The sequence below is a fragment of the Pyrgilauda ruficollis genome, unplaced genomic scaffold (assembly GCF_017590135.1).
Source record: "Pyrgilauda ruficollis isolate IOZ18807 unplaced genomic scaffold, ASM1759013v1 scaffold66, whole genome shotgun sequence".
In the NCBI taxonomy this organism is placed as follows: domain Eukaryota; kingdom Metazoa; phylum Chordata; class Aves; order Passeriformes; family Passeridae; genus Pyrgilauda; species Pyrgilauda ruficollis.
This window is the reverse complement of record NW_024528377.1, coordinates 2,706,648-2,734,591: the sequence shown is the minus strand read 5'-3', so window position 1 is coordinate 2,734,591 and position 27,944 is coordinate 2,706,648. Positions and strand designations below refer to the sequence as shown.

The 27,944-nt window shown below is 42.0% G+C and overlaps 1 protein-coding gene across 6 annotated transcripts in view; it reads right to left on the bottom strand.

The window, feature by feature from the left end:
- The window catches only part of CALD1 (caldesmon 1), a 171,555-nt gene that overhangs the window by 55,554 nt on the left and 88,057 nt on the right, over window positions 1-27,944 (bottom strand). For all 6 annotated transcript variants that reach the window (XM_041484372.1, XM_041484370.1, XM_041484374.1 and 3 more), the window contains one exon: window positions 27,300-27,411. In XM_041484372.1, coding sequence (XP_041340306.1) covers window positions 27,300-27,370 — 71 coding nt within the window. In that variant the 5' untranslated portion in view covers window positions 27,371-27,411. The remainder of the gene's footprint in view (window positions 1-27,299; window positions 27,412-27,944) is intronic.

Here is a 27,944-nt window from a genome sequence, read left to right as displayed (position 1 = left end):
ATTTATAAAAACACCATGTGAACAACTCTAATTTTAGGCATTCCATATCTACTTCCTAGCTTCTGCTGGAAAATGGCTCTCTGGCCACACCTTACACCATCAGGGCAGGACAGGTCTGAGCCAGCTGTGGAGCCCATGGGTTCTTCCAACCTGCAGTGACAGATGACAGCAGGAAAAGCAGCTGTGAGAGTTCACCTGTGTTTAAGGGAAACTGAAAAAATGCTCAATTACTTCCTTCTCACCATCTTTGGAACCCAGCAGCTTGACTATCTCACAAGGATCAGCATCCCTGTGCATCTCCTGGGTCTCCCATGTCCCTGCACAGTGTTCTTAAGGATTGGAGGTGGGTATGAACACAGACCTTTGCCAAACTTGCACCAGCCTGTAGAGGTTTCTGGAGTGCTGCAAGACAGGGTCTGAACCTCAGCTGTTCTTTTGCTCCTCAAAGAACAGGGAAATCCCCTTTGCCACCACCAAACAAACGAAACCCTTGTCAGCTCTCACTGGCTGGGATGGGTTTGCATTCTCTGCAATCTGCCACTAACCAATATCCTCCCTTTAAACTCAGCTCCTCAAAGAAACTGAGAAACTAGGAATAACTGACAAGAGGCTTAAGAGAAATGTAGCCTTCCCCAAAAGAGCTGACAGACTTGTCTTCAAGGAGATTTAAATAAAATAGCTATAAATGAGTCAGTAGCAGACCAGTATGCAAAGAGAAATATCAACCATTGGCTACAAAGAAAAATAATTTCCTTTTTCCAATGGCAAACCTCCCCTTCAAGATCTGCCAAAAGCTGCAGCCTGAGTTTTAGAGCTGTGGCTGTACTTTCATGTCCTGATGATGTTTTGTGCCCTGAGATGTGGCTTCAGAGTGTCACATTTTATGAATAAACCTCATGGGATGGGAAGGATTCCAGGAACTCCTCCTGCAGGGGCTCTTACAGGAGTTGGAGGTTCAGGAGAGATTAAAGCATATGCAATATTACAAACTTCCTCCCAAAATTAGCCATTACAACAGGAACTTACCCTTCCAATCCAAACAACTTACATCCAGAAAGTGACTTTTCTATCATTCCATAGCACAGGCAACTGAAGACAAACCTGTTCACAGGGCATCATCTTCGCACCTAGAGAGCTTCTGACATTTCAAGGTTTCCATGGGAATAATTAGAAATATCTCACTAAAAGGGCCACTAGACATTTTAGTTCACTAGACTCTTTAAAAATATTAAACACATGTTTAAAATAAACATTTCAGAAAAGTCTGAAAGAAATAAATTAGAGGCATTTTCAAAAACTTGGCAGGATTTCAAGCACTTCCAATACCTGAAAGCAATTTTTTTTTTCTTTTGGGAAAGGTTTGCAGCTTTTTCCTCAGTGTTCATTTATTTACACTGAATCTGCTGTGAAATTCTAACCTTAAGACTAAGGAAGGATTTCAGAATACAAAGGAAGTAGAAAAATCCCTTCAGCTCCAAATGCCAAGGTAGAACCAAAAAGCAGGATGGAAGCATTAAACCACTTGTTTAATTCAAATTCAATTTGGTCTGGCAACAGGTAAGCCAACAACTATTGATGTCATGTTCTGTGATTTAGCTTAGCTCTTTTTTAATGTTGGAAATGCACAGATGGGAGAAACTGGAGCAATTCCCAGAGGAGATGCCACCTCTTTGACAGTGGGAAGGGATCAGCAGCAGGTCCTGTCTCTCTGAACACCACCATGGACAAAGATTCCTGCATCACTTGATGCAATTTTTGTTAACATCCGCAACACTTAGGAACTTATACAAAAACTTCTGGCCTGGACCAATTCTGAACACAAAGATTAATAGACAGTAGATGTTTTGGGAGTGTAAGAAACTGTACAGAAAAGAAACAAGTGTAGATCCTTCGCTGGTATTTTATTCCTATCAGCATTATTTAAAATGCATTCTTTTTAAATACAGACTTTTTCCAAAACCCAACTTTGTCCACACCCTTCCATTTGAATCCCAAACACATTTTTTAAATGTGTACTTCTTAAAAACACAAAACCCAGACTATATACGTCTGAAATAACCCAATCAAATTACGGGATGCTTTCTTTCTCCATTCTTCCTTAGTAGGAAAAATACGAATAATAATATTCACTAGACAGGAGACTATTTTCATGTTTACATTTTTATAAATTACAAAAGCAAAATAGGGACAATTTTTCAACCATTATAACCTTTTGTTATATTTTTTCCTCTAAAATATTTCCTGAAAAAGACTTCTCACCTGTGATAAGATATGACATGCAGAATTTCAGGCGATACAAAATTCTTTGGAGAAAGTAAAGAGAAATTGGTTGAACCGGGAAGATAAGCCCTGATCCTCAGCTGTAACTTAGTTACTCCTGGTGCACAAAACAAAGCTTAAGAGGTTAAATGTGGTTGTGAGAGGAGCAGGGTGCCTTTTTGTTTTTAGAAACTCCACATTTAATTGAAACTGTAGATAAAGAAAATGATCCTTTGATGAACGATGAGCGGGGTCTGGCTTTAGGCATTTTCTTATCAAGATGGACATGTTGAGAACCCACCCACCAACATACCAGAAACCACAGTTGGCAAATGCTACAGCAAAGGCATTTCCTGCCTTCTGACTTTTAGCTGAGGGCCAGATGCTTCACAATCCTTCCTTAAAAGCACAGCTAAAGGAGTGGGAGTGCAGAGCCGTGCCCAGTCTTGCATGGTGTATGGAAAGGCCAGGCAGCATCCCAGCCATGCACTCAACATCAAACAGGCCATAGTTCCTTCCCTGATCCTCCGTTCCCTGTCCTCGTGGGAGGCTGGGCCAAAGGACTGCTTTTCCTACCCCATCACCTCCTAAGTTATAGTTTACAATTTAAACCTGGTGAATTAAGTAGTAATTAACGTGGTCCCCATCCATGTGATGTGCCAAAACACCACAAAGAAAGGAAGAGCAAACATTATTAAACAGAGGAAAACGAAGCTGAAGCCTAAAGAGAGGGCTGTGGTTTGCTTCAACCTACAGCTTGCTCTACCTACACCACTTCCAACAAGTTCCTTTTGGTTTTCTTTCCTCTTATCTTCAAGATATAATAGAATAATTACTTATGTGAAATTCTCCAAAAGCACTCACCTCACGTGGAAGTGAAACACTTCCAAAAGTAGGAGTTAGAACTTTGTAAAAAGGTTTCCCCAACCAAAAATTACCACAGAGATTCTGAAAGTTATAAAAAATTATTCAGTTCCTGCCCAAAAAAAAAGCAACCAAAACAAGCACACTCTGGCAATTTCAAGCCTGTAAATACTGAATAAAGGAGGGTAGCTTCCATCCAGAGGTGAAGAACACAAAGCTCAGGTGCCATTTGTATGTGCAGCTCTCAGACAGACCAGAAATAATTGTAGTGTGTCTGGCTAGAGATACAAGCAGCTCTTTTCATGGGCACAAGATTCATGCTTACCCACTTATTCATGCATTCATGATAACCCCTACTCATAAAATCCATATTATTTTATGTCAATCCAGCACGTGCCATTGGACATGACTGTCTACTAAAATCAAGCACAAAGCAGAGGAGAAAAACCTCTTACAGGGAGAATATACCTTCAGCATGCCAAAACCAGATTGCCAGGGCATCCCTAATTCTGCAGGCTTGGACCTATGTGTTGCAGTCCTTTGCTGCTTGATGAACCCCAATGTATGCAGCATGATGGATTGGAAAAATCAGTGATAAGGGAAAATCACAGTTGCAGACATGGTTCCTCTATCCATTGTCTTCCTGTGGCAATGTTATTTAGGGTACTTCTTTTACACTTACCTCAAATTTTTCCTTTTTTTCCAAATAGGACTTTTGAAAGTCCTATTTGACTTTCAGATAGCTGGGATCAGAAAATAATGCATTTTAAACTGTGGCAGAAAGATCTAGAAACCAAACAGGGAACACCTACCAAATTCTTTAACAATACAATTAAATTTCAGGTAAGGAAACTAGGAATTCTGTGTGACAGAAAACTGATTTGTTCCCATTTTTTTAATGCATCTAAACACCAAGATTTTGTCCACATATGTTTACAACCAAGCAGAAGATTTAAGGGAACTGCCTGAAATGAAGAGGTCAGTCATTACTTGAGTGTCTTCAGTTGTAGGAATTTTGCTACAGAATCAGGATTAAAGGAGACAGGACCAAGGTTTAAACACTAAGCATAATCTCTGGTACCTTATGCTGTGTCACTCCACTTGCTTTCTCACAAGAGGCTTAGAGAGGTCATGCAAATTAAGAAAACATCCATTATTTAAAGTGATTTTAAACATTTCTTGATATTCTGTTTTATCTTTCTTCATTTGTGACCAGATGGCTCACAAACACAGGTGGGAAGAGGCACTGCTTGACTGAATCAGCACAAATGACCAGCCATACCCTTCCATGTGCTGTGATTCTTCCCCAAAAGGATAGTGGCATTTCCAGTCCATCTCCCCACAAAACCACAATAATATCAGATGCTGTGCCCTGTTTCTACATGTTTACTACTACTATATCTGATGAGAGCCCCCTTCAAGAAATCATAACCTAGCAATTAGCAAATGAATAACACATTTCACAATTTCACAATAGTGTTTGTTTGCACCACTTGTGAATCAATCTATGGCACTAAAAGATTGGGACAAGTTTTGTTCCAACGAGTCCCAGAGCTCATGGGTAGAGCTACTGCCCACTCTGCAGACTCAGACTGAGGTCTAAGAATAGGAGCCAGGATTCCCTGGCTCTTGGCATTTGTGGCAGGAAGAGCAATGATGGCAGCTGCTGCAAAAGGCAGCAGAGGGATGGGCTCATCACCCACAAACGTGTGCATCAGCCCAAATGCATCAGCTCAAGTGCTACCAGCAATGGGATGGCTGAGAGCACTCCCAGGTGGATCAAGTTCTTCTGGTTTGGGTGATAGATGTTCCCACCTTCCCAAGTGTTGATTCTTTAACTTTTCTGCCTCTGTCAAGGTGAGGATTGAAGCACTAGAGATGGTAGTTCATATTTGGGCTCAGATGTTTATTATTTCTTATCTATATCACAGTCCTACAAGTTGTGAGTTCTACAGCATTCTACTAACAGGGTACAAAATGGCTAACTGTCTTTCTCTACAAGGTCTTTTAAGGCCAAATTATCCAATCAAGAAATGACACCTAAATTATTTTTACTTTTAAACCAATAACTCATCCCTCATGCCCTGCAATGTAGTCTTTTCTGTCCCATTACAAAACAACACCCAAACCCACGGAGAAGAAGGTGAAGAAGAAGGACCAGCCACTGTCCTAAAACCTCCATCTTCGCTTCATATATATTGCTATATTCTAAAACCTTAAACTCTAAGTTTTCCAACCTGTGACATGTCACACTTCTATTCAAACTACACATCCATAATCTCAGCTATCAATCAGTTTTGGAAGCCTTCTTCATGGCCTCAGGTCAAATGTCATGTTCTCTTGAGGGTTTTGCCTCTCACCACAGAAAGTTTAAAATTCCCAGCATCCAGGGTTCCAACATCTCATCTCCCCCAAGAGCTAGCCCAAAACCACACACAAAGAATTTTGTTAATTCTGTAATTGATGTCAGATCACCTTGCAGTTAAGAGGTGCTCCAGCCCTTGGGTCTATTTTAGCCTCTTTACACTAGATGTGCTCCTCTATTTATCCAGGGAGCCAGGTACAGCCCACACACCCAGCGCACGTGATTGCCACCTCCAAATGATGTTCTCAGAAACAAACATCACCTGGTGTTTCTTTTTTCCCCTGAAGAAGGATGACAAATGTCCCCAAAGGAAGTATGGTGAGAAGTGAACCCAAACCTGGGATCACATTACCCTCTTGTAGCAGCAGAGGAAAGAAAATCATCCTTTCCTCTTACTGCCTTGGCTCTTTTTTTTCTTTTTAGCTAAAGTATTAGGCAGGCAAACAGAGCAGGTTATGATGGACAGGCAGATTTTATTATTGGTTTTTTTGGCCACGTTTGCCCTATACTGATCTTGGCTCCAGCCATGTTACAGCTAGATTAAAAAGAAGGGAAAAAAAAAAAAAAAAAAGGAAGCAAGAATTAAACAAAGAGACTTTAAGTACTAGCAAAACATTTGGATTCGAGCTCTCGTTCATGCCCTTTAAAGCCATTATTTAAAAAAAAAGTTTATGCAGCAGGGGCATTTCTCCTGCACATAAAAATTCTTGAAAAACAGGAAAAGGAAATTAATGCTTCCTTCGAAATTAACAACTATTGGAACAGTCTTGGCTCTCTTACTGTGATACTCTAATGGTGTCCTTACCTTTGTCCATGTTTACAAGAGCTTGTGTTTATTTTGCATCTGAACATTTTTACTGATGTCAAACACTTTTCCAAAATTATTTTTCAATTACCACCAAATTACAGGAACACTATAAACAAACTATCCTACTTTCAGAATTAAAGGCAGAATTTCAAGGAATTTGCATTGTCTCTAGGATGACACAATCAGGCATCACTTCAACACAGACCAGTTAGCAACATTTTGTTATTCTGGCAGTGTTTTTCCTCTGTAGCAATTTCCATCCTCTGCAGACACACTGTCACCTTGTTGCATTATTGGGAAGGCTCCCCACACCTCAGGGGACCTCTAGCACACCTGTGCACCACCAGAAATCACATGCCCTCCATATTTTCACTGGTGGAATCAAACAGGGCCTGCCTTGATGGAAACATGCTCTGCTCTAGGTCAGCCCTCTCAAGGCATCACGTGTGTCTGCTGAAGTCACCTCTGGCAAGGAGCTGTGCCAGACAGCTCCTGACAAAGATCAAGCCAAACTCCAACTCAGAGCATCTTCACTGATGACAGGGCCCCAGGCAATCACATCCTGTGTTTACTTCATGGAGGGGAGCCCATAAGCACCAAGTGAGTGGACACATCTCTTTGTTTACAATAAACTTTTCAATACTGAGGGCTCAGTTGAATTTTCATATCAGAAGACACTTGAAGAGGAGATCCCTTTGGCAACGAGTTCTTCTTTCAGTGAAATTTGCACCAAATTTCTTGTCCTGACATTCTCTGAAAATTATCACATATAGCCTCACAATTTTCAAGGAGCAAATATATCCCCAGACATCCGGAATAGAGGAAAAAGAATATCAGAAATAGACAAATATGAATGAAGAAAACGACACGAGTTGTACAGCTGGTCAGCTTCCCCCTGGGTCACCATTCCTCCACCCACAGTGAAACCACCACATTAAAGCTTTTCCTCTGACATGAACAGTTCCTGTGGGGATGATTGTGAGCTAGAGCTGAGCAAGGAGAACACAGAAGCAACACAAGGAATAATAACACAAAAGGACTCTGGGAAAACCCCGTACATCTATAAACATGCTGATTTTTAATAATAAGACACTTTGGATTCAACGGCATTTAGTGTGCATACAACAACAATATCTAAAAATTCTGTAGTTACCAAGTTTTTCTTTCCTTAGACTCTGGGAGAAGAAGCCCAAAGGCTTTTTACTTTTACCTCACAACTAAAAAATTTAGGATACTAAACAGCTCAATGCAATGGGCCTAAAAATGGCGTCATCTTTCATGGATCAAGTCTCATGAATTATGTGTGCAGTAGCAAAATCCTGCAAAAAAAAATCTTCCCAGGGCATTTTCATTTCCGTGACCACAGTCCTAATAAGTGAGGTAGATTCTGTTATGATTAGCATGACCTTGAATATTATATAACTACAGTCTGGGAGAGATTTTATTGTTGAAAAAAGCTTCATGTAGGAAAAAAAAAAAAAACACCTAAGCTACTAATGGTCATGACAGAAGGGAGAAATTTGATCTAGTCACATTCTAGACAACAGAGAAAGGAAAAAAATACTGAGATTGAATAAAGCCACAGTTTCATCAGATAAGAAAGGCAAGGTAGCAGTGAAAGAAATCATTTGACTGCATCCCATGAAGTGGGAATGTAAGAAACTTGGAGGTCTGCAGCCAGGTTTTACTGGGCTCATTGCACCTGGCACCCTTGCAAGCTCACTCAGCAAAGCCACCTCTGAGTCAAGGCTGTGGCACATGCAGAAAACTTCCATTTGGAGCACATCTTTGGCTTGGGAGTCAAGAGATCACTGTGGCTGTGTCCATCACCTTTCTTCTTGCTGACCTCCAATGGTTTCTGGCCTCCCTGCTGGAATAACACAGCCAGTACTGACTGCAGCAAGGCACAGCTCCAAGTCCTGCTTCCATCTGGTTGCTGCTTTTTCTCCTGGGTTTTGCCTGCACAGGGTAGGAGTTCCCCAAGAGTAGCTGAGCTGACTGCTTATTTCATGTTGTTCTTATCTTTGGGATCTCACCCTGCTGAGATTTTTACCTCAGATGCTTTTACAGGGGGATTTGGCCATAAACCCTGGCAGGGCACTGAGGGGAGGGGACACCTGACCAGGCCACACTGGGAACTGTGGCTTCTTGGGAGCCATTGTGTTAATAAAACCTTCCTACATTTGGTCAAGTTGCCACTTTTCCTTCACTGTTGGTCAAGAACTTTTTCTGGTAAGGTCATGTTCTAAGTTCACCTTTCTGATGGATCTGTGTCCCTGTACCTGGCTGGGTTTGCCCTGCCCCAGGGTCTTTAGGAATTCAGTCTCTGTACCTACACCACGCTTGTTACTTTCCATTATTAAAGTTTTTATTTTCTGGCTAGTTCCATCATGGCCAGCTCCTCCCAGCTACGCCCAAGCAAGGGGATCACAGTGGGCTTCAAAGCTCGCACTTATCCAGGTGGGTTCTTGATGATTTTCAGCAGGGACCTTCCAAGACTACAAAAAACTGCCTGGGGGAGATGATCAGCTGCCTTTGGGCAGTAGGTCCCAACCTTTTGCTGGTCTGCTCAGCACAGACCAGAGTTTCCCCAGGGAGGTCTCTGAGCACTCAGCCTCTCTCCACCCACCAAGCTCCTTCCTCTAACATTTTCATGGCCTGGAAAGTCAGATTTTCTGTTTAGTAGTCATGTTTAATAACCTCTCATCTTCAGGCAAACAACATTACAGATGGGAAATGAAGCCCTGATCTTTGTGATCATGACATTGCTCACTCAGCAGGCCAAACAGAGGTACAGTCTGCAGTGAAGGGTTTTTTTTTTTTTAACTTTCCTGTCCTCACAATTCATTTTCTTTAACCATTAGTGCAGCAAATGAGCTGTGTGGCCACCAGCCCTTCCCACCAGCACAGCAGCATTTCAAAGCTGCAGGGTATGTGTGCACATCTACCTACATATTTATGTGGCAAACACAAATTAAATAGTCAAATTAACAGTAACACAAGCTGTCAAAAACACAAATACAGCTCCCATGAAGCCAGCATGAGCAGGTAGGTTACAGGCCACAAATCCTTATCAACTGTGCAGAGAAAGAGAGGCTTAAAATATCTTTCATCTTCTAAAAAATCACCAACCCCTCATACAGGCTGAAAGATGCTCCAGGGCTGCTGGCAGTAGCAAGGAGCTTGGGTGAGGTTTTCAAGAGCACACAGATTGTCTTTAGTGCAGACCCATGAGATGAAAAGAGATTTCAAAGGCAAATCTCAAGAGGTATTGCAATACCTTTTAAAATCTGACTCTATGTACAGGACAGACCTCACATATTTTTGCTGTCAAATAAATACTGACAATCTAGGTTTCCCCTGTCTAGAAGGGGAAATAATTCCCATTAATTGTTAGGCTTTGCATGTGTCAGTCTCTTTTAAAGATAAAGAGAATTGTGAAAAATAAAAAAGGTCTGACTAGATTGCATCACACTTCTCTCAAAGGCTGCACATCAAATTATGTCAAGTTTTACCTGCTTTCAACCTGGCCCACATTCTGCACCTCACTTTCAATTTAACACATATTTGATGATGTTGTAGATTGAAATTATGTATTGGCTTGTGTAAGAACAAGTTTTGTTATGGACCATATTTTTAAGTTGCAAGTCTAGTTCAGTGTAATGCCTTTATTTTTTTTTTTTCTGGTCCAGCATTAAGTATTGGTACAAGTAGCAGCTCTCACAAACTTGCCAAAATAAAGTGGAATACTTTCTGTGGGAGTATAAAATAGATTGGCCCCTGTTATTCTAACAAGCTCATGAGTTCCATGCAGGAGAGAAATAAAGTTCTCATTCATTACCCAATTTACGGGGACAGCCTGGTGAGATATCCCGTTTACATTCTGATAGCCCCACGAAATGAACTGAATTCCCACACAGTCACAAAAGGCCAATGTTAGCATTTTCCTTTAAAAAAAAATAATAAACTCAAGTCTGCCTCTGGAACAGATTGGCTGTAACCTTGAACCTTAAAGGAAATAAGAGGGAGAAAGAGCGAGTGAGGCACACATCATAAGAGGGGGTGGGGAAAAGCTAATGGCACTGGGAATGGAAAATGTGGGCATTAAAAGAATTTCCTACTCTAAACAATGTGCAAAGTTAAAAATATCTTCTCCTGAGATTATCCTCAGCATAAATACTCACGACAGCTATTTATAGCTGTCTGGTAGCCTCCAACAAAGATTTTTATTCCAACAAAGGAGCTACATACAAATGCAGGACCTGTTTAAAGAGTTATTAAAATGGAAAATAAACCACTCTTGCGTCAGCTATCCGTATTGGTACCCCTTTCCAGCTCAGTCTAAACACAGCTTTCCTGAATGCTGACAATGGAGCTTTAAGTACTCAAGGGAGGGAAGAAAAAAACCCCTTGGTACATTTATCACAGGTCAAATACCCACTGCCATAAAAGCTGACACCTGAGCACTGCAAGGCGAGGTGCTGAGCTGAAATAAAGAGTGTGCAAATTTCCCAGCCCTGCCTTGACTGCCCAGGAGCTCTCTCACAGCAAGAGTCTGGAGGCAGGATTGCCTGGGGCAGCTCAGGAGGACCCCCACACCCTGGATATGATCCTGTACCACTGGGCAGCCACCTGTGGCAGAGACATCAACACAACTCATGGGAGATGCTTTAAAATTTTACTCTTCCTAATCTGTTCTTCCTCTTTTAAATCTTTTAAGTAGCATTGGCCTGATCACTCCCAGGACTTGCCAACTTCTTATTGTTTTGGTTGCCTTCAGCCTTGAACAAGGAAAAATAAAATTGCTTGGAGATATACTTTTAAAATCCGTGGGAGGCTTCATTTAGAGAACTCATGGCAGTGGATTGCAGCCATTGCTGGTATGGTTTTTTAGGACAAGGAACACCTGTGATCCAAGTGGGGTGAGGGATCCCCACACCTGTATAAAGGGCAGGTGTCCCATTAGATGGCTCTGACAGGGTCACAAATGCCCCACATTAACTCCCCCAAGGAACTGTGTCCTTCCTTTTTGTCTCAGGTAAGCAGTGACTTCTTGGAGTGTAGAAGTAAGTGAGAGATTTTAGTTTGTTTCTTTCTAGGTCTTCCTATAGAAGTCATCTTTCAGTGCAATCCCCGTGTCTGGGTCACATTTGCCACCGACTCCACAGTCAGTCTGATGAGTCGTGACCACAGTTTGTGTTACCTGTAATTGCCTGACTGTATGTTCTGCCATTCCACTGCCAATCAGCTGTGCACACCCTGTGTTAATTAAGACAGCAAGAATTTCAGAGCAGAGGTCCTTCCCTTCACTGCACATGTGTAAGCAACTTTGCAGTACAACTCTGCTCATAAAGTTCAAGCTTTGTTCTTTTTTCTTCTTTTCAGCTCTGCTTTGGTTTGGTTTCAGTTTGGCTCCTACAATTCAAGTTAAAATTTGAATTTTAAAAAAAACTTTTTAAAGTCATTATTTGGGTCGAGTTGCTGTTCAGGAAAAGAGTAACAGCTTAAACAAGTTTCAAGGTCACATTTAGTTTAAGTTTTTGATGTTGGTTTTCAATTTGTGACTCCAAATAGTACTGAAAAACATTGATTTGAAGTACAGCAAAAGATGAGTTACTAAGCACAATTTAGGGACACCAGGCTCACAGCTCAGTGAAGGAAAGATCTCTATCCTTATTTCTTAATGGAGAAATCATCAGAGAATGTTCTCCATCTGGAGAAAACCAGAGCTGCTCATTGTCACCTTGCAGGAAATGGAGAACTTGTCCCACTCCCCTTCAATTTCATACAGGAAAAAGGGTTTGGGGTGAGCATTCCCAGTTTTCAACACTCTTTCCTAGCTCCCCACCAGCCATCCAGGTTTTCATGAAAAACAAGCCTACAAGTATTTAATCCAGTCTTTGTAATGGAGTCAATCAGAATTTTGCTGACAGCAGGAACAGCAAACAGGCACCTTGGAGTGCCTGAGTGATAAGACTCTCTTCACTTGCATGCAGCTCTCAGTGGAAGCCAAGTCTGTGCAGCAAAATAAGCTGGTTTGAGACATGGAATTTAAATGGCAGCGTAATCTATCACACACAGTGTAGCAACGTAATGAGGGGCCTATAAACCCCACAAGTGCTCCAGACTGACATCCACATTTCACTCATACTGTGTGGTTTCAGACACAGCAACAGCCATAGCTGGATAGTGCAGTACATTCTGTTCTACCAATGGCAACTCAACAGCATCATCTACATCTGACTCTCATTCTTTCTGGTATCCATATTGTAGCTTTTGGAAGAGGATAACTATTACCCCACAGCCCTCCTCCCCGATTTCGTGGTCAGCAGCTCTCTACTCTCAGCATATTTAATTGATAAATAATGGGGAACAAGGCTAGGGAGGAGGAAGTCTGACAAATAGAGTTGGGTTACATAAGCAACCTTTTTTTTTTCACCCCTCAATGTTTTAATTTATTATCTGTTCCCAAGATTCACTAAATGCACAGGCTCAGCTGCCACAGACTCTTCTGCCTAAACAAGGCTGCAGGCAGTTCTGTGCCCTTTGAGCCTCAGACTGCTCTTTGTTACCAGGTGAAGTGGCATTTGCCCCAGTTTATGAGACACAAAATAGAGCTTGCAAGCAAACTGCAGAGCAGGCTGTTCTCTAAGAAAGCTCCCAGTTCTCTGCCTCAGAGAGGCAGGAGAGAAGAGGAAGAGAAGAAAAATAGAAGAGAAAGAGAAGAAAAAGAGAAGAAGAAAAAGAGAAGAAGAAAAAGAGAAGAAGAGAAAGAGAAGAAGAGAAAAAAGAGGAAAGAGAAAAGAGACGAGAAAAACAGGGGAAAATACTATCCGATATGGCCATAGCTGCTGTCCCAGATGATGAATTCAGTTCACAAATAGCAGAAGAGTACCTTCAGTCAAAGGGTCTGGTATTGCTCCTGCCCTAGTTTCTGATTGCTTTCCCAATGATACAGCATCATGTTTGTTAGTTTTGGACAGAATAAGTCTCCAGATGTCTCCCGCATCCTCCTCTCACACACACACACTCAGCAACATTAAAGTGCCCTGTCCACTGACCATTCAAGATGTGACTCTAAAGCTCACACAGGCATTTGAAAGACCCTTCAGTCTCCTCAAACAAAACCTGTAGAGGTGAAATCCCACAAAGCCCAGTGGAAAGGGGTTACAAGGAGGCGTTACTCCTCTCCAGCTTCTGAAAGGTTTATTAAGAACACAGCTGCTCCATAAAAGCCCTGCAGCCCATGCAAATCATCTCATGGCATCTCAGTGCCAGCCACCCAACAGCCAGCAGGCCCAGCATTATCAGGCTGTCCTCCTTATCAGCCTCCCTTGCCAGGAGAAGTCATCAGCAGACACACTGCAAGATCTCCCTACCAACATCCAGTGGCAGAGATAAGCAATGGCTCCACATGCAATTTTCCCTGCAATAAAACATACACAGAGTCCTTATTAAATGTAACAGAGGTGAGCCAGCCTCCAAAGACCTTAAAACTTCTGAACAATGATTACTGAAGTCTATGACCAAGGCTGCTTTTCATGGCTTCTCCTTCTAAAAGTGGCCTGTACCAAAGTACAGGTGCTAAAAGCTGTGGGCCTGGATGATTTGCACATCATTCTCCGAATTCTGCAGCCTGGGGAAGGTGTGGTAAGCAGAGAGGTAAGCAAAAAGCACTACTACATCCCCTCTGATAGATCTGTGGCTGAGACCCTCCTCATTCCCCATTTGGAAAGCTAAGGGAAGAGCACTACCCTGCTAAAAGGATTATTTAGTAAAAAATTGGGAAAATGCCAGAAGCTCTGGTTATTATAGAGGTTTACAAAGCAGCTTTCATCATGAGAAGCACTACAGTGCTAAAATGAGGAGCAAAAAGCAGTAAAAAATGGCATTACTGTTCCCAATAGAAGGAATCACTGTCAGCCACCTTTCAAGCAGTCTGCTCTGGCCAGATTTCTTTATGTTTATGCTTACATCCTTACTTCATCTAATGCATTTAAGCTTTAAAAAGTCTGAATTCTAACTAGCAAAGAGGTTGTCCTAAGAGGAAAGTCTCAATTTTAAATCCATTCTGCAACTCTGTTTATCCTGTGCTGCAGAAGAACAACTTGAAGGCCCTACAGAAGTAGGCCATGAGCACAGAAACCCTTTCCTTCTGGAAGGTGACAGTCCACATGAAAACGCCTCACACTTGCAGAAGCATCTTTCATATCAAAAGTGTTTTACAAAGTAAAGATACACACTTCTCCAGCAAAATGCAAATTGCAAAATGCAATTACTGGTGGTGGTGTAAAAAGGTGGCAGCCTACAAAATCACGCACTCCAACGGGACAAGGACATTTTTAGCTAAGAACACTCCATGTTGCCCATTAAAATGGCACATTCTTTACCTCAGAGAACTGAAGACCCCAACATTTACCATATGCAAGGCAAATAAAGACAGCATCCAGAATATTTTGATTAAAAACAATTGTCTGGAGTACAAACGGTCGAATTTACAACGTGTTGGGTTGCTGCCGGATGTCAAGAGAAAATGAACACATGCTGTAAATTCAGTCCTTGGTAATTAGGAAAATGTGTATGTTTCCCAAGCCTGCTTCTCTGTAGGTAGGACTAAAGGGCAACATTATGTCATTTCCCTTTGCGCAGGACTCCCTGTTGGCTTCCATAAAGAATTTGGCTTAGAAACTGATGACAGGGTACAGCCCAAGTTGAGGGAAGAACAACCAATAAATAAATGAAGATGGGCTGGTGATGGAAAAGTCATTGCTAGTCACCAAGACATCTTACCAGAATTTCTTCCAGCAGTAGAATGAGGGTGGGACAGATGAATCCTGCTCTCAGTTACACCAATCCCTCAAATCCAGAGTAACTATTAAATATGCACAACAACCAAAAACAGGATTCAGAATGAAACAAGGGCAAGCCTTGAAAGAGAATGCAATTTAACATGGAATAGCTTTGAATGTATGACATAGCCTGTTAAATGGGTCCCCTGAGTTTAACTGGCAGCCAACCCTTTCCTCCTAGATCTACCCTGCTGTAAAACATTTTCATTTCCATTCACTTGAATTTCAGAATTCTTCTGTTATCTTCAAGCAAGGACAGGAGTTAAAAAGCTTTCATCAGCTAAACTGTATGTTTTGTGGTCTTTGCTCCACTTCTGTGCATGTATGCCTTTATCTCCTCAAAGCAAGATATTCTATCCAGCAAAACCACACAGCCAACAGACTGAGAAGTCACATTTCCTCCAAAGTCAGCATAACCACGAGCATGCAAGACCTGTGGTGATATCAAAGGCAGTACATCAGGATCTCATTGTAAGTATGATGTGAGCACGATAGGTGAAATCAGGATGGAGCCAGCAAAGCAACAGGGAAACAGATGAAGAAAGTTAGACTTTCAAGATATGAGTCACCAAAACAACACCTTCAAGCACTTCTTTTTACTCAAACAGTGTCAGAGCTGGTGACACAGCTGAAGTCTTTCATTATCTTCATAGTTTATTAGGTACTGTATTAGTCCATCTGATAATAATCAGTAAACTAAAAATTAGATTACAAGTCCATTGGATTTGCCTGAACATTTCAGGTTTGCCTTGAAGATATAATTTCTTCATTCAATTTATGTATATCCCCCACTTACATTCAGGCCTGAAAAAACATGATGATATTTTCATTACTTAGTAGGAGGTTTTCTCATATTAATTTAATCACCAATATATTCCCTCTCGTTAGAATATTGAAATGACTCATCCATGCCATCAAAAATTTGGGTGAGAAATGGGAATACAGCCCTGAAGGAACTTAGTCAATCCTCCAGTCTAAGATGATTACAAGCTAATGAGAGAAAAGACTAGCTTGTAGAAGAGAGAAGGGCAAGGGGGAGTGGAATTAAATCTTTTCCTTAAACAAATTCATCTTGTGGCATTCCAGCACAGACAAACCCTCCAGCTATCATAACTCACTGGTCTGAAAAGGTCATTAGCACTCTATCTCATTCTGCTGGGAGAAGGAAGAGCCAAATTCATGGCCATGACATGAAAATTTGCCCTTGCTATTGCTGTGGGATGACCTGATCCCCTGAAATCCTACAGAGGACATTCTGAGGGATGTTTTTTGTGAAATAACAGCAAAACCCGTCCATCATGATCGTCACAAATCCATCCATCCTGCAGCCCCAGTGAGCACAGCAATAGCATCAATGCAAAATACACAGAACTTCAGGCCCTGCTTTTTTCCCTTCTTTCTACACTTCCCTACCCAACAATGCCTTTCTCCTTCTCAGAACAGCCTGGATATGTGGCACCAGACACAGGATGCCTGCACTCAAAAAATAAGCTGCAGTGGGAAGCACTTTGTTATCCGTGTCTCTGACCTTCAGAGGAATACCCCACTGTGCAAGCTGGACCATAAAAGGAATCCCTGTGTAGCCAGTGTTTAGAAAATCCATCTCCTTGTCTTTCCCAGCTCTGGGACTGCCTTATTAAGACAGTGGCTGCTGGAGAATCTCGGGAATGATCCGAGCAACAGTGCCCAGAACAAACTTGTCATTTTGTGTAGGCTGAAAATGAACTTGAAAAAGCTCTGAGGACTGCTCAGCTTGGTGATCACAGGTGATCTAGTCAAAGAAACCTATTCTAAAGAAACTATGTCATCCTATTCCCATGGAAATACACACCACTTTTTTGTTTTGTTTTCATTTCTAACCAAACATTTTCTATGTGGGGAAAAGGGACAAAACAGACTGCAGGTCGAGGACTTCATCTTGAGGGATGGCATGATATGACATGCCAATAAAATGGTATAATCATCTCATGAGGGGGCACAAGGACAAAAAACCCCTTCTGTACATGGATTATGGAAAGGGCTTTCCAGCCTCTGCTGTGCTTTGTCCTCTGAGTAGATGATAGCACTGAAAGTGGGAGGCACAGAGGCAGCCTTTTGTGATGGTTCACATCCCAGCTGTAAGCATTTCTGGGAAAATCTGATGGCTAAGTTTTGAGTAACAGTTTTGGAATTCAGGTGAAGATCAAAAACAAATTTGTGAGGTTTCCTGCTTGTTGTTTTTCCCTGCTCCCGAAAGGTCCATTTCATTTAAACCATTCCATTTATACCACCATATTTCTTTTCTCTGCTAAAAAACACAGATGGAAAAAGTTTTATTCTTTATATTAAGTAAGCATTCTGCTCTGGAGCCAACTTCAGTCCTATATCTTTCTCACCATTGTAATTACAACTCTGCCTTTCAGAAATTCCCAGGATTGATACACTGAGTATCTGATCTTCTCCCTATCACTAGAGGGCTGACAGTGTTATAAATGAAACCAGCTTGCTCCTGTTAACACTGTCTGCTCTTTGGAATTCTGCTCAAAAACAACCTCCCAACCTCAAAAGATATATTTCTCCAAATTAAGCTATTACACATAGGAACCTGTCTGGTGGTAAGAAGATGTGTCTTGTGAGCACATAACTGTCTGTGTTCTCAGTGACTTTAGAAGTGCATCACAACTACAGAGTCCTTGCTTGTGCAGAGAAATAGCAGAAAATTATCTCAAATCTGGTTTGAAACCAAGAGCATTAAATCTGTGCAAACCTCCCAGTGCAGATGTGACTGTGCTTATCCTTCCAAGCTGTTTCACAATAAAACCTGCCTTGAGAGAGGCTCAGCTAACAAGCAGTAAATCAAGTCATGGTGATTTGGTTTTTTCCTACTCTGTGCACTTAAGTGACTTTAAAATTTGTCATGATATGTATGCATCCGGTCAAAGAGGTCTCACTAAGAAGGGAATACTTGCCTGATTCAATCAATCAATCAATCCATACACCACAATGTTGCCTACACAAATGTGTGGTCTCAAGCTGGTGGCAGAGGGAAGTAGGAGTATGGAGCAGTAATTTCACCAAACCTTTGAAGAAGCTCTGCTTTTGGGCACCAACTTAGAGCACCTCTTCTGGTCTCAGCACAAGAATCCAGTCCACCTGGAAGATAACCTTTGCTAGAGCAGTCCTTGCTGTCTGCTTCAATCATGTCTGCATTGAAAATGGGTCATAACCCACCTTAAAGGAAACTGAGGCATGTTTTTAGATAAATGTCAGAGAAAAAAAAACACAAAAAGCAAAAAATAGTCACAACTTGCTGTTGAGTTGCAGCCTTCCCTTGATTTTCTATGGCAGCATGACAGACTCGCTGCCCTTTTATTCAAGATTATCTAGCAAAAACTATTAATAAGCAAGTTTATTTGGACCAACCAACAAGTTTTGACATAAAAAGGAGCAAAACAGCATCTATTTATATTTCCTTAATGTCAAGCAATGTGAAGCTAACCTTTAACTGTCACACACACTACCCACTGGTTTATACTTTCCAACAAACAAAAAGAAATGCATCCTGCTTACTTTTCCACTTCCCATCACCCTCGCTGCTCCCCAGGAAGAGAAGGGCTCAGCTGCAGCACCAACACAACTGCTGCTCCTAATCTGTGGCAGCATCACTGTGTTGAGCTGACCCTCTGGTCAGGCTCCGTGCCAGCGTTCCTGGGGACTCTGCTGTCACCAGGCTTCTTTCCCAAGGTCTGGCTGCCCACTGACCTTATTTCTGGCCAGGAATATTTCCTGAGCTGTGTGCTGATGAATTAATTAGCACAAGAAGCACAGCCACCTGATGAGTTCCTTCATGCCATGAAAGGCCTTGATCACGCAAGGACAATCTGCTGGCAAGAGGGATTTTCCTCGTTTAGCACGAGCTAATGAGTAGGCTACGATGAGAGAAATAAAGCCGCGTATAAACATTTATCTTCAGTAATTAAAAACTTGTTTAAAGGCACAAAGCCAAAAATGCAGAAGCTAATTGACCAAATGAGATGCTTCTGCAAGTTGAAATCAGTTTGGGGTTTCATTTGCAAATCACATTTTTCCTCTGTGGTTCTTTGAACTGAGCTGTGAAGGGATGGCTTTGCCCGGGCTGCCAGCAATCTGATAGTGTTTACATAACTCTGCTTATTCGTGTGTAAAACTTGTTAGCATTTGACTTCATTTAATCTGTTATCCCTGCAAACCAGTTGGCTTCAGCTTTTTAAGGGGAAATCTCATCTTCTGATTATCTGGTTTCATTTCAGATATTAGATCATAAAGACGTTAATAAAATGCAAACTCACATTGAGAATCAGATGCTCCTAGAAATACTCTGGCTAAATTTATTTTCATCTCACTCCTTAAAGTCTCTTACAGCTGGGCAATAACTGCAATTTCTCTCACGTCAGATAATTTCTATCATTCTCACCCCAGAATGCCCTGAGTAATAGTAACATCATTAAGCAACAAGTTCAACAATGTTCTTGTTCTCTTAGAAGAAGGCATTTAAACGTAATAACTAAGAGGTACCATTCCAAGTCTGCAAATTTGCAGTTCTAAAGGTTGACATTAGTCCTTCTTCTGTCCAGACCCTTGTAACACACAGATACAGCCTACAGAGCATGTTACTGCAGGTAAATATATCAAACGTATTTGCCTGAAGAGTATTTAAAACTTTTCCTAAGACACAGGGATGTTCAACCATCAGCTTCTTCTGTGTGGGAACAACACAGTATTCCCTTTACTTTTCTTTAAACTAAATGACATTTGTTGCTGAGCATCACTATTAAATATAAGGCCTTATTTAGCCAAAAGAAGGGTTAATGGAGATTTTTCAGCCAACTCATTTGTAAGCACATGCATTTGTGTGATGAGGTAAATGTAATCCTGTGGCATGAGAATGCTTTATACAATGAATTAAATTAACTCTTAATTTGCACTAGTTGTGGCTATCAGGCACAAGGAAAGTGACTAAGCAGCTGAGAGCTCAGCTACATACTTATTGTCTAGGAAGAAATATAGAAATATAGGGATTTCCCTGCCTAAGTGTCTGACAGAAGCAGACCAGGGACCAAGAACAGAGCTGCTTTTTATTCTGAGTCAGTTTAGAACAATGCCTTTGTTCTCTGCCATGTGGAGTTAACAGAATTTAAACTCCATGCCCTGCTGTGGATGGCACAGGAAGCTTGAAGCCTCTGTGCCTTCACAACCTTAGGCCAATGTTCATTGACACAGCCTTTTTGCATTTCAAGTATCTGAAGTCTTTTGTATGAGAAAATTCTGGTGGCAGATATGACTTATATTGTTTGAAGGGGCAGAGATGCAAGAGTGCTGCAGTCTGCCCTGGCTTAATAGACTGCATACTGCCAATTTGCATCTAAAATACTAAATAGGTTTAATTTTTCAACATAAACATGGCAGGAAAGACATTGAAACTTATTTGTGCTACATCAGCTACATTTCTTCAGCCTCACTATTTTCTTTGTGCATGTACCTATGTTTTGGTCTAATCCTGAAAGTCATGATAAAATTCCATGTTATATTGCTCCTTGCATGGTGCTCTTTTAGGCAGACATGCTTGTCAGAATTATCAATAATAAGCACAAAAACCTGTCTCGATGCTTGTATTTACTAGATATTTAAATAAGATCCAGCTCATGAGGGACATCAGTCCAGTTAAAGAGAATTAATTTACAGTAGGAAACAAAGGGCAGGTTTTCCACTGGCAATAGGTGGGTTACCTGATTACAGGATTGGAGGAGACTCTTCACCCAATAATTTCCAAAATTCCTTGGTGTTTCTAAGAGATGAAAGATGGGGCATTTTGCCAATTGTCTGGGTGCTAGATTGGAGCTGTCCTCCTAAAAGCTTGGCTGATACAGGACACATAGTACCCAGATTAGAGTGATTTTAACATGCTATAATCCATAATCTGGATTATCATATGAAACACTAAGGACCTGATTTTGTTGTCTGCTTAGGAATTGCAGTGGGTTCAGCTCAGTGAAGTCTGTACTCTGTATGTCTAGCTCTCGGGAAGAACAAAGCTGCTTTTATGAAACACTTCTCTTGCATTTTAAAGAAAATGCAACCTGAAAAACACAAAAAAATAACTACTAAATTCTACCGAGCTTTCCATACATTTGGTTATTTCCTCCAGGGCATTTGAAATGCTGCAATAGCAAATATTGTTTAGTAGCCACTCTCACTTGAGACTGACTGCAGTATAGAAGGTTTTAATGAGCCACTGGGTCATGCTTTTCTGCCATGGTTAAGAATGAACACCAAAAATTGCACAACAGAGATTGAGTGTGAAGGGCGAAACCCACCTCAACAACCCAAATATGTCCTGTCAGTCCTGGAATTCCAGGCAGCTGTGAAGACAGGTTAACAGCTGGAGCACTCTGCTTCAATTTGCTCTCAACTCTCACGCATCTCTAATCTTATTTATTCAATGCCTTGATATTTAACTCCTGGGCAGGAGATGTCATGTCTCAGCTCTAGCAAAAAGTGAGTATTTTACAGAAAGACAAACAGAAATCCCCAAAATATTTGCAACTTCAGGATACATAAAGTTCATGGAGAGATAAAACCACTGTAGGGTTCTTTCTAGTAGCAAAAGAGGCTTGGAATAGACAGGAGCACAGCCCTTAGGAGGACAGAGGCTTAACTAGTGGGGAAATTCAATTCTGAAATAAAGCATGAACACTGGGAAATGCCATGGAACACACATGCAGCCAGCTTCTCTTATGTTCAAACATGCACTCATTGAAAACTTGTATTAAGATCATATTCTCCTTTTCTCAACACAAACCAGAATTGAAGCATAATCTCTGAAAACTCTTCATAAAAACATAACCAGATGCTTGAGAACAAGAAATGGGCAACTCTTAGTATTTCAAGAAAAGGGAAACCAGAAAGGAACTATTTTTGTGTAATTCCTAAACTCTGAACTGTTTAACATTTCTCACTAATGTATACCCCGTACCAGGGCTAATCCACTGCAGGAATGAAAAACAGCTTCAAAAGTTATTTGTGGTCATTCACATTGATCTGACACAGACACACGCTTACCCTCACTGTCCTGGACAGGAGAAGGACATTTTTCACTTTCTGTGGCTGGCAAGGATGACACTTCCTTGCTCTCCAGAAGCATTAAGATGCTATGGACACAAATGTGTCCAGTGTTAACCTCTCCAGAAGATAAGAAACGTGCTTCTCATTGTCCTGCAATGATGTACCCTGCTGGTTTGACCTTCTTAACTTGGTGAATCAGTCCTTTGTGTGCTACCAGAGCTAAAGAGGCTCAACTGGAACAGCAAAAAGCATGTGAAATGTCTTTCTGGTTCTCTACACACCATCATGGATCTGAACTGAAATTCACTTGACTTCTTTTTCAGTTGTACCAAATTGGGATTAACCATGTGTCTTGTTTCAGCAGAAGTTGCATTAAGCAATTTACTAACCCAGGAGATTTTTAGCCTCCTCTTTAGCCACTGCCTTTAGAAATTAATGCTATCAGGAAACATACAGCTTTGTGACAGTGTTTTCCTCTATGTCCCACTCACATAACCTTTTTAAGGGTGAATTTAGTAATATCTAATTGATCTAGTTAACCCCTTCTTTTTGCCATATTTTCACAACAGGGTGACCAACATCTCTCCTTCCTCGCAATATGATCTGCAGTCCCTTAGGGAAGAGCACGACACAGAGCAAAACTCTGGTTCAGATTCAAAGTTAAGCTTCAGCTAAATGGAGGCCAGCCTGACAATGAGCCTAAGACCTTCCTGAAGTCTGCAGTGATGGTGATGATGTGACAAGTGAGCAGATTGGATCAGCTTCCTAGTATAATTTTTTAAAAAGAAAAACAAACAAATAAAAAGCAGATACAAACAAAACAACAGCCACAACTTAGAAGTGAAAATTCATTGCTGGCACAATAGCAAGTCAGCCAGTTGTAAAATTGAGGCTTAAGTGCTGGATAGATTAACCTGAGAAATATTCTTTAGAGAGTTCAAGGGGCTTTTTTGCTCTCAGTTATGCTGAAGTCAAGGAATTAGGTCCATTGTCATTACAAGAAGAATTTCACCTCAATTTTTCAGTGCAGCTGCTGCAGGCTGAAGTGGACCAGCAAGATTCTCAGAAAGCACCACCCCTGCAGACACACACAGACTCTACCCAGCTCCAGGCTAAATTCTTCCAGCATCAGTTACAACATCAAAATGACAAAACCCGATGGTTTTGTTCAAGAGAACATCTTTTACTGCCTAGGAAGAGGCACAAAGCAGCAGGAGGTATTTGTTTTTTTCCCTTGCTGCAAGAAGCCAGTCCCCTGTGCTCCAATTCCACATGGGATTCTTCCTGTCAGTTACGTGCAGCTCACTTCTGTGACAGCCCTGACACTCCAGCACTGAATGCACCCTGGGGCTGGGAAGGCAAAGCCTTCACCCAGCTCCTTCAGGGCTGCCACTGCCCCATAAATCAGCTGGCTGGAATAACTCAGGTAGGACTTCATCCAAAGGCCACTGAAATCAGTGCAAATCTTCCCACTGGCTGGTACCTCAGGGCTTTATAAAACCCAGGCACAGCAGTCCCTCTGCCCCTGGGCAGCAGGACAAAGCCTCAGCTTTGCCACAGAGCAATTAAAGATGTAGCACATCCCATCAGCCCAACAGCTGGAGGGCTGCCACTGCCCCATAAATCAGCTGGCTGGAATAACTCAGGTAGGGCTTCATCCAAAGGCCACTGAAATCGGTGCAAATCTTCCCACTGGCTGCAGGCTGGTACCTCAGGGCTTTATAAAACCCAGGCACAGCAGTCCCTCTGCCCCTGGGCAGCAGGACAAAGCCTCAGCTTTGCCACAGAGCAATTAAAGATGTAGCACATCCCATCAGCCCAACAGCTGGAGGTTTTCCTTTTTTCCTTTTTTTTTTCCTGACCTCACACCTGACCAGTACAAATCAGATACAGAATGCTGCCAGATGGGCACAAGTTAACACTGCCATACTTAGTCCTGGGCTTCCCAGGCTGTGCCTGAAAAGTCTCCTTCCCTCCTGGGGTACCTGAGCTGCTGGGTCCCCGCCAGGCTGAGCACATGCAATAAATCTGACAGCCTGGGAGAAAGCTGGACAGAGTCCCATATGGCTGCTGTTGGAAACATGCCCCCTAGACAGGTCTGCAGTGCTGCTCCAAACACATTGATAGGCCTCCAGAGACCCAGACAAATATAAATAGTATAAAAAAAAAAAATCTGGCTGGACAACGTTTCTGGGTGGGCACAGTGAGCCTGTGTGGGGAATCCAGAATGTCTGGATGTCTGGAGTACCTTGAAATTATAAGAATTTAAAATGCAAAGAAAAACCACTTTGTTTTTGAGTCGGTGTCAGTTTTTGCCTCTGCACGAACTGCTAGCCACAGCATGTACCAGGGGTGAAATGCAATGTTGGTCTTCAAGAGACAAAATGAGTCCTCAGGGTCAATCCTAAGCATATGAACCCAAAATGGCAGGGCTACACAGCACAACAAAGTATCATTTCCAACAGATTCCTAATGGAAAAAAAACCCCAAAACACAAAGCCTAACACCAGACCTCAAGGACTGAGCTTACACTGAGCTTCTGCAAAGATTGAATTGCTGGACATCAGTGGCTCCAGCATCACAGACACTTGGGAATCTGAGAGCTCCCGTGTCCTCACCACTCCTAACAGAGCCTCAGGGTCTGATGAAGGCATGATAACACCAAGCCACATGGGCATGTGGTGCAGGAGTCCATGCTGCTACATTTTCACCCCTCAGTCTTTCTTGGGCACAGCATCCAGCTAGAAAAACAGGCTTCCAATGGATGTTTGTCCCAGGAAAGGGCAAAATGCTGAGTTACAGCACTGCTGATAGCATGGCTGCTGGCATTTCTGGCTTTACTGCTGCGCTCAAACACTAAACAGCACATGGGAGACCTGGCAAGCATGTTACAGCCTACACAGATATCCAGCTCTCCATCTCCCAGCAGAAATGCCTTCAACCAGTGCTGGATTCCCCACAGCAAGGCCACAGCCCACTGATGGAGGGCTGGGGAAATGGCCTCTGCCCAGAACTTGTGAAGGAACATTTCCAACCTCCATGCTGCGCTTTAGGACTGCACAACCCACATCACAAAACACCTGGAAGTGTTCAGAGGCAAGCATGGCAAGCAGATTCCTGCAGCTTATGACACGTGAACATGTTGTGGTCATATTATTAAAGGCAAAGATGATCCCCAAATCCCCAAAAATCTGAATTTGCCAAAACCAATGCAGCATCACATATTCATTTGTTAATAACAGCCCCAGTGCTGCTGCCCTTCCCTCTGAGTGAGCCCTGCAGATGCTCACCTCATCTCCTGCCCCACTTTTCCCTCACTGGGGCAGGATTTGGGAGGTCCCAGCTCCCAGAGTCACATCCCAACTTGAGAATCAGGCTCTGTTATTGTTAAAGCAAACCAAAAATAAAAAGGCCAGACTAAATTATTTTTAAGATCCTGAGATTTTTAAAGAAGCCTTGTGACTTTTAAGGGCTCTGACTCATTGTGCTTGAATGCTTGAAGCTGGCAGCAGCAAAGGGAGGACAGCAAGATTTAGCATACAGTAATTTATTGTTGAAAGCCTTCAACTGTGTGGGAAAGGGCATGGAGCACATCTGCAGTGATTAGGGAGAAAAAGGGATGCAGGCCCAAGCCCTTCTCCTCCAGCCTGGCTGCCACCAAGCTACCCTCCTCCATGAAAGCACCACACCAGACCCCAACAAAGCACCCCAGACATGGAAAAGCCAATTCTCATTGGCAGGACATGATCCTCCAGCCTGGCTGCCACCAAGCTACCCTCCTCCATGAAAGCACCACACCAGACATGGAAAAGCCAATTCTCGTTGGCAAGACATGACATGGCACCCTGGATTTCACCTCAGATTTCAGCTTTCTTTTTTACACATGGCATCCTGGATTTCAGCTCCGGTGATGGCAAGGGCAGAGCCCACTGTCCCCAACCCCTGGGGCTGTCCCTGCCTGCCCAAACCAGCCACACCACATGGCTGATGGCCAGGTCACCCCACAGCCTCTGAATCCTCAACAAGAGCCTGGAGGTCTTCGAAGAGAAGTCAAGTGGCATTTTTCTACAGAAACTCCCAAACTACAGCCCCTAACATCCTCCACAGAGCACCCAAGGCCTCTATTCCCAACAAACTCCAAGGTCTCTTTCCTTTAACAGCTTTGCTCAAAGAAGAAGAAATGAAAATGAAGTCTCTATTCAGAATTAAGTACATAAATGAGAACAAAACATACTTAAACCTAGCTTTTATTTTTTTAAATCAGTGCAGCATTAATAAGCTAAATCAAATCTTTTTATCACTGAAGGCATTTCAAAAATAAATGGAACCTTTCTCCCTGCTTAGACCAGTGTAAATCATGAAATTTCATTAAAGCAAACAGAACTGTACAGGTGTGAAATGGGTTTAGTTAATGAAATGTCATTGCCAGTATTTTCATGGTATTTCTTTCATAAATTGACATCATCATAACCACATCAAATTCTGCTCTCATTTCACCAAAGTAAATCTGTGACAACTGACAGCAAATGCTGCTCTTGCTGCCCACATAAAGTGACTGTAAATGAATAAAAAGCAACAGGCAATACAAACACAACAGCAACTGCCCAGTAAGGGCAGACAATTCACACATAAGCTATACTACGTATACCAAGTGTATCCCACCTTTCAACTTATATCTTATAACTTTATCTTATAACACATCTGATAACTTTATCTTATAACAATCTTTCTTAACAATCTTATAACTTTATCTTTATAATATCTGATATAGAAATATCTGGCAAACACAATCCCTTCTGTACATCTGAGGATGAGCTTTCCTTTCTGTGATTTCACGTGGCCGTATTCCACCACCTTCACTGTTTACATTTATCCATGTAGCAAAATAACTAGGAGCCAGACATTTACAGCAGTTTAAGGAAATTAGACAATACACACCCCACAACATTAGCTAAAACTGGTTTTTGGCACATCTTTAGCACGAGGACTCTTTGGAACATAAGGCAGAAATTCTCATAGCCACTGCTACTCAAAGGCCAGGCACCAGCACCATTTTCCAGATGCAGTAACTCACCTCTCTGCTTCCAGGCGCATTTCCTCACGCTTTTGCCTCCTGAGCTCTCTGCGGCGTTCAAAGTCATCCATGGTGGGTGCTTAAGTGTTCCAAGCTCTGGGAAGATCCAAATCTAAAAGGGAGATGATCACTTAGATGAGAGTGAAAACACAAGGGATGCATCTAACCAACTGAGTCCATTTAGTTTTGTTTTGCTGTCTTAGCTTCGCTGTAACTATTTTCTTTCTCCATCAAAAAACTCAACTTCCTCAGTATTGTTGAGATAAACAAGATTAATGAAATGTCTTGTAGGATAAACATAGCCCATGCCTGCGTTTAGTTTCCTAGTTAAAATTAAATCAACATGCTTCAAGTAAGGACTGTATACATCTGCTAGCCACAGACTAGCTATTTGTAACGTCACAGGTCTTTTCCACTAACAAAAGCAACAATTCAGCAGGATTTTTAACTTTCAGCTTCCAATTTTTCACCGCAAGCAACAAAAGCACTGCACAAGAGAGTTCTTATTTTCTTTAGCTGCACAGATAATTAAAAGTTCTGCAAAAGTTAGTCCCCGTCCGGCTGTTCCCACCCCCACCTTCAGAAAAGCAGAGAAAAAGAAGTGAAGAGAAAATGAGAGAAGAAAGAAAAAGAAAAGAGAAAAGA